Raw genomic sequence first — 12889 nt, forward strand, 5'->3', positions numbered from 1 at the left:
CTGCTCAACTCAGTGAGACCTTTTCTCAAAAGAAAAAGATTAAAAAATGGCCAGGGGTGTAGCTCAGTGATAGAGCTCTTGTTTAGCATGCCTAAGGCCTGAGGTCAATACCCAGGACAATGCCCCCAGCATCAACAACCACAAAAGCAGAGAAAGTTACATCTAATGGTGAAATGTCATTTTAGGTGAAAGTGCTGGTGTTGGTAATCTTCTGGTTCCACCTAACTCTTGACAAAGGCACATAGCAGGTAGTTTTCAAAATAAAAGCCTCTAACAGTATATATCAGAGAACGGAATTATTCTCCAGTCTAAGTAAATATATCCCTCATAAAGCTTTCTCTTTATCTATTTATCTATACATACATACATGTATGTATGTATATGTATGTGTGTGTGTGTGTGTGTGTGTGTGTGTGTGTGTGTGCATGTGCTTAATTTATTTGTTATCTGTCTGTTTACTTATTGGTTTTTCGAGGCAGGATTTTTCTGTGTAGCCCTGGCTGTCCCGAATTAGTTCTGTAGATCAGGCTGGCCCTGAACTCAGAGATCCACCTGCCTCTTCCTCCTGAGTGCTGAGATTAAAGACATGTGACTCCGTACCCATCTTTGAATCTAATTTTTTAAAATATCAAGACATAGGGGGTGGGAATGTAGCTCCGTAGTAGAGAACTTGCCTAGCATACACAAGGCCATGGGTTCATTTCTCAGCACCACAAGAAAAAAAAATTAACTTAATTTTAAAATCTTAAAACTCTCTGAGATGCAGCTGGGGTGGTGAAAGGCCCGGGGATCGGGAGCCAGATGGGCTGGATAGAGCTCCTGGTTGAACAACAGCTCACTGTATCTGTGTGACCAAGGTAGCCAGCTGTTAAAGAGATGGCCGGTCAGCGTCAGTTTCTCTACCTGTAAAATAGGAGGGACTGCGATGACATATTGTTGTGATATGTAGATAAGGCAACATGGAAATAAACGGAATTAAAATGACTGTCTAGTGCATCACAAATGAAAAGCAGTGCTGGTGTTTGGAACCCACCCCCAACAGGAGCGTCCCCAGTATCCGTAGGAAATCCTTCTATAGGCAGCTATAGGCCAGGGTCTGTAGAGCCATGTAGGCCTGTCAACCATGACCCCTGAAGTCTCTGGAGCATCCTCTGGAAAATGAGGAGAGACAGGGAAAACATTGTCACCAGGGCTCCTTCAGGTGCCCCATGTGAGACGAGAAAGTTCAGATTCCTTCCAGCAGGAGAGTGACCAGTCCTCAGGAGACTCATGGGGTACGGGAAGGACATCTCCCATCTTTAGGGAAGAGGAAAGGACTCCATGCTGGTGGTGCACGAGGAGCTGGATGGATTTTATTTTGTTTCTTTTTGAGAGGGCTTGAGCTCACAGCCCCCCCCCCCTCATCTCAGCCCAAGGAAGTAGGTTCAGAGGCTTGGAACAGGCTTAACACGGGGACCCCAGAGGAAAGCACAGTGGGTGTGCTGCCGTGCATCCTGAGGGCTGATCTGTTTGATGAACTTTACCGTGGTAGACATATCTGTAATAGATGTGCCTTAAGGGCTGGAGAGATGGCTCAGAGGTTAAGAGCACTGGCTGTTCTTCCAGAGGACCTGAGTTCAATTCCCAGCAACCACATGGTGGCTCACAACCATCTGTAATGAGATCTGGTACCCTCTTCTGGCCTATAGGCATATGTGCAGACAGAACACTGTATACATTAAAAAAAAAAAAAATAGATGTGCCTTAAAATAGCCGTACTGTCCATTCGTGGTTGGTGACAGGACCTCAGGCCGGCCGGTCAGTCTCAGCTAGTGCCCGCAGTGAGTGTTGTTTATTCTCCGTCAGGTGACCTCCAGGGAGCCCGACGCCATCTACTTGATTGATTTTTGTTCCTTCCTTCTGCCAGTTGTTCATTTCTAACGCCTGACCGTTTGCCTTGGGGCTTTTGAAAACCTAGTGCCAGGGAGACGCAGAGAAACCCTATCTCGAAAAACATAAAGCAAAAGGAAAGAAAACCTAGTGAAGGTGTTCTGGGAATGGTAGCAAAGGCCCGCAATCTTAAAGTACTCAAGAGGCTGAGACGGGAGGATCATGGGTCGGAGGCTAGTTTGCGCTACCTACTGAAACTCTGGCTCCATAACCCGAGGGCTAGAGAGCTGGTTCAGTGAGTAAGAGTGCTTGCTCCTCTTGCAGAGGACTAGAGTTCGGTTCCCAGCACCTCAGTCAGGCAGCTCACAGCCACCTGCAACTCTAGCTCCAGGAGAACCAGCGCCCTCTTCTGGCCTTCACGGGCATGCACACCTACCTGTAGGTACAAATGTGCAGGCATGTGCACACACGTTTACACATAAATAAAAAGAAAAGGAGGTTCCGGGGAGGTGGTGGGAGGAAGAAATTAAGAAGCCAGAGAAGAGCCCGGGGAAAGGACAGAGGCTGGCGACCATGGCAGAGGATTTGGAAAGTGAATAAGAACTCTGCAAAAGGACTAGAAGCCACCACCTTGCCATCAGTCTCCCTTCCCTTCCTTCTCCCGATCCACTCACCACAAACAAAGGTTGCCCAAGTGTACTGGCAAGGCCTCCCTTTGTAAGAGGTTAACACACAGCAGTGTGGGCCAGCTGACAGTCGTCCAAAGCCTGCTGGATGTCTTGATCACCCTCCTACTGGGTTGTTTTGCTGAATGGTCAGCCAAGTTCTCGCCCACCCTCCCCCCTGCCCCCCATACTCCCAGCAATGACATTTCTTTTCTGTTGGAAATGAATTTTTGTTTCTGACGGTTCAGCTCTGAGGGCATAGTCTCGAAAGCCACACTGCTCTTCAAATTCTGGCCATTTGCTTTCCAAGAGAATTTAAAAAAATAAAATAATAAAATCCCATTGAACACAAATTCAGGGCACATTTTAAACGATCTTTTTCAGTGTAAGAAAGCTGATCAGTGCTTAGGAGTAATGTAACTTGATTTCATCACCTTGGTTCTTGGACTTGCAGAACATTCAGTGATTTGAGTCTCTATCTCACTTTCCCTACACTCCTTGCTGTGAATTGTTTTTCTTTTTCCGCTGTCATTGGCTTTGGTCTTGTTTTCCATGGCTGCTGGGCCTTCAACCCGTCCTTCCCTTGGGTGCTCTGCCCTCCTGGACTGTACGTGTCCCCAACCTGGAAACAAGTAACTAAAGCCCCTGACTCCCAAGGTTCTCTCTGTCCCAAGCTGGTCCAAGTAGGTAGAAACCACCCAGCCTTCTGCCGGCAACAGGCTGGCTTTTCCCCTGCTGGCAGGGGAACCCTTGTTTTACATTCTATGTTCCCTCATGTCTCAACTGAGCACCAAGAGCAGAACTTGTGGGAGTGAGATGCTGGACAAGTCATTAGACCCCAGGTTTGTGGTCCATGAAGAGGAGAGAATATTTGTACTCAGGATGTCTTAGGAGTGTTAGGAGACTTAAACACAGTCCCCCACCCACCCACCCCTGGCCAAGATCAAATGCTTAGCTATCCTAAATCATTCATTCTCTGTAGTTGGAAGTTTTCCTGAGCACCACCCAGTCCCAAAGCCATTTGGTCCCAAGTAAACACACAGAGGCTTATATTAATTACGAACTATATGGCCTATGGTTTAGGCTTCTTCCTAGCTAGCTCTTACAACTTAACCCATTCCTATTAATCTATGTCTTGCCAAGTGGCTTCGTGGCTTACCAGTACTTTCACATCTTACTTCTCCTGGCGGCGGCTCACAGTGTCTCTGTCCCCCTCCTTTCCATTCTCCATGTTTAAGGTTTCATTGCTGTGTTCCTGGGATGGGCTTTCAGCCTCATAGTTTGTTTTTGACCCAGGTAGATTGACACCTACCCCATGGAAGGCTCTTTTACTCAACCATGACTATGACGTCAGCCTATCCATTGGATTCCGCTGGTGCTGCCTTTTACCTGTGGTTCCCATTGCTTCCCAGATACTGGGCTAGAAAAGGTTCCTTTTGCAAGCCTAAGGTTGAACAGGTAGATCGGAAGAGATGAACACGTTGATTTGATGTGAGAGGACCTCAGAGAAATCAAACTCCCTATAGGGTGAGAGGTTTTTGTCTCCCCAGAGGGAAGCTGCATCATTTCCTGGTAACAGTTGGTTTTCTGTTTTCTGTGCTGACGCCTGTGGTCTTTGGGGATCCCGGCAATCAGGAGATACCAAGTCCCTCAGCACCTTTGTTTTCCCAAGTTCTTCAGAAGCAGTCAGAAAGGATTTAGTGTCTGCCCTACCTTGTGGTCATGTCTCTCTAGGCTGAGATGATTTCTTGCTCTAGGGACCAAGGTGGAATTGCTTGTTTTGTGGTCTCTCAGAAGCTCCCTGTTACCGGGTAACCTGTAGCCTGCTGGTTTTCTTGTTCAAAAACACAGGTGGGGCAGAGGTGCTCAGGGGACCCCCTTGGACCCTTCACAGCTTTCTTTGCAACTTCCTCACATGCAGGTACCACCTCTCCCCTGTGAGGGAAGTTTAGCGACGTTCCCGCTGAGCCGGGGCTTGCTCAGAGTTAATTTCTTCCATACCAGCTCCGTGTCTCTTTAAACTGACCACACGTTTACCCTGCACATTATGTGGATTCCTAGAGCAAGGAGGCCTGTTTATGGCTTTAAATAAAAAGCTGTTGCTAAAAGCTGCCTAGAGACCTGCAGGTAATTACCGACCACAGGTCTGTGATTTCCATGCCTGCGAAGCACACCTCTTGTTTCTTGCTTTTATCCATTTAGCTAGACTTTACCGGCATAGTATTTTGAGTACAAAGGTTTAGGGCAAGAGGTTTCCCCTCCACAGCCCTTCTGGGATGGAGAGGCGGCGGGGTTGAAGGTATGGAAGGAAGCACTCTCCGCAACTCCCTCCTTGCTTAACATCCAGGGGTATTCCTGACCCTCCAGTGACCAGACCTTACGTTTAACTAAACAGTCTCAGGCCTTTAGCCCACGCATTTCCCAGTGTAATCCTAGGATGGTCTTTACTTTTTACAATGGGGGTCTCTCTGGTGTTGGTTCACAAGGCCAGATACCTTTTCCAAAATGAGTCACTCTGGTTTTCAGCTGGCAAAAGCCGATTGAGGTGATTGTCAAAGGCATGACAACAGGGGAACTGGCAGAGGAAGGGATAGGGATGAAGCTGGAGTGTCATCTTGAGTGTCAGTGATTCAGGACCCTCTTCATCTTTTCCCTGTCATACAATTTAATAAACCGATGTTCAGATAAAGTTCTGGCTTGTTATCACTGAAAGGTAATTCAAGATGGGTCTTGTGCTCCTAGAACAACTTAGATGCTTTTAACAATTCTTTGTCCCTCAGGAGCTTTCTCAATTACCTTGATGCTCTGGCCTAGACTGAGGATGCTGTGGGCTTGCTCTGGCCCAGCAAAGAAGCTATAATCTCCCAGTTACTATATGATGGGCTCTGTGTGTGAAGAAGACCTATCATATAAAAGAAGGTTCTAGATTTTTTTTTGGGGGGGGAGACAGGGTCTTGGGTAGGTCCCAACTGGCTTTGAATACAACAGGTAGTCAAGGATGATCTTGAATTTCTGATCTTCTAGCCTCCACCTCTGAAGTGATGAGATTACAGGCATGTACCACGATGATCAGTTTTATACAGCACTAGATAGAGATCAAACCTAGGCCTTTAGTGTATGCTAGACAAGCATTCTCTCGACTGAGCTACATCCCAGCCCAGGCTCTATATGGCTGTTCTCAATGATGAGTCTACCTGAATTTAGCCATAGTCAATCTCTGAAACCCAGGTTAGAGCCTGAGTTTTGCATGTCACATCCATGCTGAGAGGAAAATCTTGAACTCCCTGAAGAGATCCATAATTATCCTAGAAGCATGGAAATGTCATTTTTACCTTAAGAGATTTCAAAAATCACCTAGATGTAAAGGAAACATAAACCACCTTTATGTTTCAACTTTAAAAGACACGAAGATCCAATCTATCAGCTTTTCAAAATGGAAAAAATAAAAATCTCAGCAATAACTAGAAAGTATGGACTGTTTGAATTTCAAATACAGCTCTAGGAGACCACAGACAAAAGCCCCATTGTCTGAAGGGCCCTGCTGCTTCAAGGGGTCCCCATCCTCTTCGGATTCTGAAGTGGAGCAGATCCTTCTCTGCCACCCCCACCTCACCAGGTCGAGCCTCGTGGCTATGTGGGATATTTGGAGGAAGACTTCAAAGACTCCTGTGGAGTGACACAGTGTGAACTGACTGACACAACTCCATCACTTCATGGCCAGCCTCCACAAAGCTGGGGAGGGTTAACTAATTCATGGGGTGCCCCTTGGTTCTTTTATGAGCTATCTATGGGGAGGGCAGACAGAGGGTGAGGAGAGAGGCTGGGAACTTCTTTTCCGAAGCAACTCAATGGGACCTTTACAGGCAAGGGTGGTGGCTTCTCCCTCAGAATGCCTGGCCCTCTTCCCAGTGTGAAACATTCCCCAAATATGCAGCTTTGTGAGCGTCCCAGCTGCCCAAGCAGACAGCCGCCTGCTGCCAGAGAGCGGGCACCCACGGGATGCTGGGTGTGGGGGCCTGATAGGTCCCTCAGCCAGGGCCCTGGCCTTGCCAAATGCTGGGGAGGCCTGACCAATGCTTATGAGTCTTGAGGCTGAATCTGGACAACATTCCAACCGAGACAAGAGTTGGAGGCTTCTCCGGCTACCTTTATATCCCTTTCTGCGTTTGGATCAACCCTATAAAGAGGCACCTTGGTGTACATGCCTTGTCGGTATTTTTCCCTTGAGTCCTTGCAAAGATGGAGAGACCATCATGAGCTGAATTCCTGGGTAGACTGCTCTGAAAATGACTTAGGAAGAGTGGAGGTGACCAGCAGCTGTTACTTGGTATTTCTTTTGTTTGCAAGTGAGGAAGCCAAGGAGGAAGAAAATGTCTAGTGGACGGTAAGAAGCCCCTGGCAGGGAGCAGCTGGAGACCTCTCTGGGGAGGGCTGGACTGTGTGGGCAGGAGTGTGGCTGTGTCGCCTGTCTTGGCTTTGGAAGGGTGCAGTTGGCAGCATTGTGGGCAGCAGAGAAAGGGCGCCATTAGGGACTCTTGGGAGGGGGACGCTTCTGCAAACCTTGCTTCAGTTTGTTGCTGTGACTTCCGGCAGAACACCGTTAATGACAAGGGTCATACCCGGTCTCACCCTGTCTGGTGCTCTGGGTACTCACCCCCAAAATACAGGTTTAAGTGTCAGCCTCATGTGGCCTCAAGTTCCTGTCTTCAAAGATCCTGAAGTCTTTGTTCCAAGAAGGCCACCGAGGGAAGGGCTTGGAGACCACTTGATCGAGGGTGGATTTGTGCGATTTTTCTCTTTATCATCTGCTTATTTGAATTGTCTTTGCTTTGGCTTTAAGTGTGCATGGTTGTCAAAAGGGAAGACAACCAAAAAGCCAAAAAAAGCAATTTTTAAATTAATTACAAGATATAGCGTTAATAATAAATGAGCTTTGCTTTCCATGATTCAGCATCTTTTTCATGAGCCTCAGGTCTTTGCCTGCTCAAGCTGTTAACGACGTTCTTGTTTGGAGTTTCTTCATCCACTTCATTCTACTTTGCTGTGTAGGTGTGCTCTGCCCCACCCGACCACCTGGTATTCTCTGCTGACCCCCTGCTCCTTTAAGCACATCTCTGGTTTTATTCTGTTCGTCTTTCTCCAAGCTCTTCTTCAACATTTGATGTCCATCTTGCCAAATCCAAATCCTAATAATTAGCATCATAGGGAGTGGAAATCCAGAAGGGATCTAGAGCCAGGCAACCTGGGGCCAGACCCTGGCTTGACCATTGGCTTGTTGTAGAGTCTTGAGCTACTCGCTGACTTCTGTCAACACTTTGTCTTCAGCAGTAGTGGGCGATGGTCCTGGTACCGCGTGTGGGAGCTCTTGAGGGGATTAAGTGAAATTGTACATGTCTCAGAACTGGGCTTGGCTCCATTACTCTTTAGTTTGGGCTGCTCCTATGCCTCATTAGCGTTTACTGGTAAACATTACTGTTAGGAAAAGAGAGAATGATCAATAATGGTCACAGATTAAGAACGTCACTGTGCGGATGTTTATGTTCTCTACCCTTGATGATACAAGGGGAAAACTCTAGCCACGCCGTGCGTGCAGCAGTCTCCTTCCTAACTGCTTTACTGAGATAGTGCCCATACCATGACAATCACCCGAGTGACGTGTTCTCTTCGGGGATTTGTCTGTTTGTCTGTCCCATTGATTCTTCACCTTGTGATAAAATATGCATAGAGAAAAATTTGCCATTTTAATAATTTTTTAAATGTACAACTCAGGAGTGATCATTGTTTACCCGAGGTTGTGTAAACCATCACTTCTATTTCAAAGTGTTTTCATTACCCTAAACATGAAAGAGTACCCATTAAGCAATAGCTCCCCAATTTCCCCTCCTTTAGCCTCTGGTGACTACTAATCTCCCCTTGGAGTCTGAATTTACCTATTCTGGATATTGCATAGAAATGAAATCGTATTTTACTTGCCCTTTGTGTCCAGCTATTTGCATTTAGTGTGGTATGCTCCAGGTTCATCCTTATGACATTATCAGAGCTTCATTTTTTTCCATGCCTGGCTAGTATTCCACTGTGAGTAGACCACATTTTATCCAGTCACCTGTAGACAGACACTTGGGTTGTTTTTTACCTCTGGGCTATTAAAATAAAACTGTAATTAACATTAGCATAGAAGTATTTGTTCAAGTTTCTGCTTTCAAATTGCAACAAATAGAACGGCTGGGTCATCTGTGACTCTATTTTAGCTCTTTGAAGGATCCTAGATCTATTTTTCCGTCTTCCTTTTGTGTTTTTCCCTGTTGGTGTCTCCCTCAGATTCTCTTCCCAACAGCAGGCATGTTCTCCCCCCCCAACCACGTGGCTTCCTCCCACATTTCCGAGGGAACACGCCTCTCTGTCCCTTGTTTGCTGGTAGAGCATACATCAGTGACTCTGGCCACATTCACTCAATCCTTTCATCTCCTTGTCAAGGCAGGGTAGTATTTGTAGAAGGCCGTCCGTAGGTCTCTGCTGACTTCAGGCAGAGGCTGGTCAGCCTCAGGATGGTCCCAGAAGGAGTAGGATACCAAAGGCCCTGCAGAGTGCTGCCTTCAACAGACTCCTTCATCCCGAACCACACCTTGTTTTTTTTGTTCTCCATCCATTTTGTCTTGGCGGGCAATTTGGCCACCCTGTCCTGTGGGAGGGTTGTTCTCCACTTCTCATCTGCCCACAGTTTCCTCCCTTTCCTACAAGCAAGTGAATTAATTAGTGAATACCCCAACAGACCGCGAGCCTGCCTCAGCCAGCCATTCTGGCCACTGGGTTAATTGTCAGCCGGGTTTCTGGCCGTCATTCATTTCACAATGAGGCTCCTAATTAATCTCAGCGCAGTTCTCACCAGAAGAAAGGCCGTTAGGGAGAAACATCCCTAATTACCATGAGAAAGGAAATGTCAAGAGCCCCGTTGAGTTTTTCTGGCATCCCTCCCTGGTCTCAGATGAAAACCCCTGCCATTGGGTTAGGAGGCTGCCTAGCCATTGGCCATGAAAGACCCAGTGTGAGAGCCTGGGGGCCCCAGGCTACACCCGCACAGCTCCGAGTTCAGCCTGCTGTACGTACACCCTCCTGCTCAGTAGCACCCACTGTGTTTCCCAGTTTCCAGGGCCACATCTGAGTTGGAAATTCCCTCTGCTGTCCCAGAAGCAAGCGAGCAGCTTTCCTCTGGAAAAACTAAAGGTCTCTTCTTTGTGTGTGTTTTGTACCTTCAGGACAAAAGATCCTTCATCACCGAAGTGACGTCTTAGAAACAGTCGTCCTGATCAACCCTTCGGATGAAGCAGTCAGCACTGAGGTGAGTATTCAGTTCTGCGAGGTCTTCCTTAGCGCCTCACAGGATGGAGGCTTGGCTGAGAGGAGGGGCTGGGTAGATGATAGTTGGAGAGGGATGCAAGCGGGTTCCAGTCTCCCTTGATACCCAGAGTCCTGCTCTCGGCCTCTAGTATCACCTCAGAAAGCCTCTTCCAGTAAGGACGCAGTGGACAGTGCCAGCTGGAAGCGTATTTGTGGAGGGGTGTGGAATTGGGGGCATGCATTGGGTATGTGGTTGCCAGGATGCAGAACAGGAATGTGGCAGAGGAAGCAGATCGTGAGTGCCCAGGCTGGCACATACAGGGATGGATCTCAGAGATGGAACTAGCATCCGAGTAGCACCCCTGTTCAGAGCTATCCAGGCCAGCCCTTAGCCGAGGCTGGAAAGGCAGGCCAGCACACGCCTCAGAAACATGGTCTCTAGCCCAGGCCAGATCACCTGGCGTCATCAACCAAGGTCTGCCACTTACAAGCTGGTGGCCTCCGTCAAGTTATCTTGCTTCTTCGGTTCGAACCTCTGTGCAGAGGGGATTGTAACAGCCCCTGCATTTAATGTCCCAACTTGTGGTGCTTTGAAGTGCTCGGGGCTCAGAACAGAGTGGCACTCGGTGGCTAAGGTGTCCATGGCTACTGTATCATTAGCATCACACAAAATCATTGCTAGAGAGAATAACTGGGAATTTCAGGACCCATCTTGACATAAGAATTTCATCCTTCAGGCCCAGCATTAACAGAGCTCCTTCCCCACCTCCTTGGAGATGGAGTAGCTTCTTGGACATTAACATAGCCCAAGGCCCTGGTATCATCATGGCTATGGTGCTTTCTGCCCATGCTTTAGCAACTCGGACTATATGATTTTTCAAATTGGGATATGATTCATAAACTGTAGAATCTATCCACTGAAAATACGTAATTTTGCGATTTTTTTTTAAAAAAAGAACGTTTACGAAGTTGAACAGATAAGATCACAATCTAACTCTGAAACATGCCTGTCACTCCCTAAAACGTCCTAAACCCACTAGCAGTCACTCCACTGCACCTTGGCTTCTCGAAACTTCTATATTTTTCTCTCCAGATATTTTTCTGTTTCAGACATTTCATATAATGGCATCATACAAACGTGGCCTTTTTTGTTCGGCTTCACTTTCTTAGCTTAATGGCTTCAAGATTCCATCATGTGGTACCATGTGTCAGTTCTGCACTCCTTTTGATGGTTGTATAGAACCCTTTTGCGTACATATATTGCATCTGATTATTCATTGCTTAGTTGCTGGCACGTAGGTGGCTTTCACTTTTGGGCTATCATAATTGGGCCTGTTTTGACCTACTTCTGCCTGCAAAAGCTCTAAAAGCATTGAGATGGCAATTCCTGTCAGCAAAAAAAAAAAAAAGCTGGAGGATTAGTATATGCCCAGGCAGACTGCCTAGAATAGCTGTGGGGAAAAAAAAAAAAAAAAGGAAAAATAAAATAAAATAAAAAAGAAAACTTTTGGGGGTGAGGGGTGGGGGGAGAATCCAAGCTTAGTCCGTGGATCAGATGAGTCTGAAACAGCTCTTTAGGTATGCATGTTTTTCCAGCAGTGGCCTGTGGGGTTCTTGGACAGGGGTCATGGCCTGTTTAGTTCTGAATTCTCCCCAATGCAGAGCATTACGTGGGGCGTATAGCTCATGCTAAATATTCACAAACCGGGTTCGGAACCTTAGTGCTGGGGGTGGTGTTTCTCTGGAGGACAGCTGGCTCCCTGCCACCCAAAGCTCGCCGAGAGTTATCTAGCAAAGACTAGTCAATTCAGTTTTCCCAGCTTGCCAGGCGGAGCTGGGCCTTTTGTGTGTTGAGTGTCAACTGCTACCTCCTGTGGCTTCGGAGGGAGGAATCCTGGGTAGGAATGGACGTCTTTGAGGCCCTCCTTGGAAACGTGTCTTTTCTGAGGATAGCTGGGGGGACCTGGAGTGACGGATCCACAAATCTCTCCTGGCCTTACATAGGCTGCAGGCTGCTGGCCAGCTGTGAAGACTGCTTTGAAAAGAGGAGGAAACTCGGGGGAGAAAGTCAACAACCACTTCTGTCTTTGGTTGAAGCCAAGCTCTAACATGGCATTCACGGGGCGCACTAATAACCACAATGATTAATTTTTATGAATAACTCCTACAGCCAGGGAGGGCTTTGTCCAACACTCCCCGCCGCCACTCTGGGATGAAGAAATTAGACTCTTGGAATGAGCGTCTTTGGTTGGTAGTAAGCTTCAGGCGCGGACCTGGTGTTGGGACTCAAGGACCGGCTCTCACCCTTTGCATCCTCACTTAACGCTCTGCGCCTGCGCTGTGTTTCAGGTGCGTTTGATGATCACTGACGCCGCCCGCCATAAGCTGCTGGTGCTCACCGGACAGTGCTTTGAGAACACCGGAGAGCTCATTCTCCAGTCAGGCTCTTTCTCCTTTCAGAACTTCATAGAGATTTTCACCGATCAAGAGGTGGGTTCCGCACGGCGTGCCCGCATGTGTCGGGGGGGAAGGCAGGAGGGGCCCCTTTGCAATAAGCAAAACTGCGATCCAAAATGACTTGGGCCTGGGCTGGATCACAGCTCCAGCGGTGGGTGGTTGGAACCACTGCCGGTGTGCTGGAGACATGAGTGGGCAGTGGAATGATCAACATTTACAGATGGCAGAAGAGCTGGAGACAGTAGAGAGGACAGCACTCCAGCAGAAACCCAGCTTTCCTCTTTTCTGAGAGACTTCTCCACAGAGCTCTTGGGCTTCAGCAGGAGGTCCCTGCCTTGATCTCTGTTAGGACTTGTGCCACTTTTCTCCTGGCCTGATTATTTCTGATTTCCCTTACCTGTAATGACCGGACCCTAGGTTTAGAGTGAAGCACTATGAAAAGCTCGGGGTGGGGTGGAGTGGAGTGGAGTGGAGTGGGGTGGGGGTGAGGTGGAGTGGAGTAATGTGGCGGTGGGGTGGGGTGGGGTAGAGAGTGGGCTGAGGGCTGTGCTGGCAGGAGTTAG

At 47.8% G+C, this 12889-nt stretch overlaps 1 protein-coding gene across 2 annotated transcripts in view; it reads left to right on the forward strand.

Annotated features, from left to right (window-relative positions):
- Window positions 1-12889, forward strand: part of Map1b (microtubule associated protein 1B) — a 97379-nt gene that overhangs the window by 63620 nt on the left and 20870 nt on the right. The window contains exons 1-3 of one of the 2 annotated variants that reach the window (XM_059276237.1): window positions 6760-6918; window positions 9788-9870; window positions 12219-12359. In XM_059276237.1, coding sequence (XP_059132220.1) covers window positions 12228-12359 — 132 coding nt within the window. In that variant the 5' untranslated portion in view covers window positions 6760-6918; window positions 9788-9870; window positions 12219-12227. Of the gene's footprint in view, window positions 1-6759; window positions 6919-9787; window positions 9871-12218; window positions 12360-12889 lie in introns of those variants that run through there. The other variant, XM_059276236.1, reaches the window with a different exon arrangement.

This window comes from Peromyscus eremicus, chromosome 11 (assembly GCF_949786415.1).
Source record: "Peromyscus eremicus chromosome 11, PerEre_H2_v1, whole genome shotgun sequence".
Lineage (NCBI taxonomy): Eukaryota > Metazoa > Chordata > Mammalia > Rodentia > Cricetidae > Peromyscus > Peromyscus eremicus.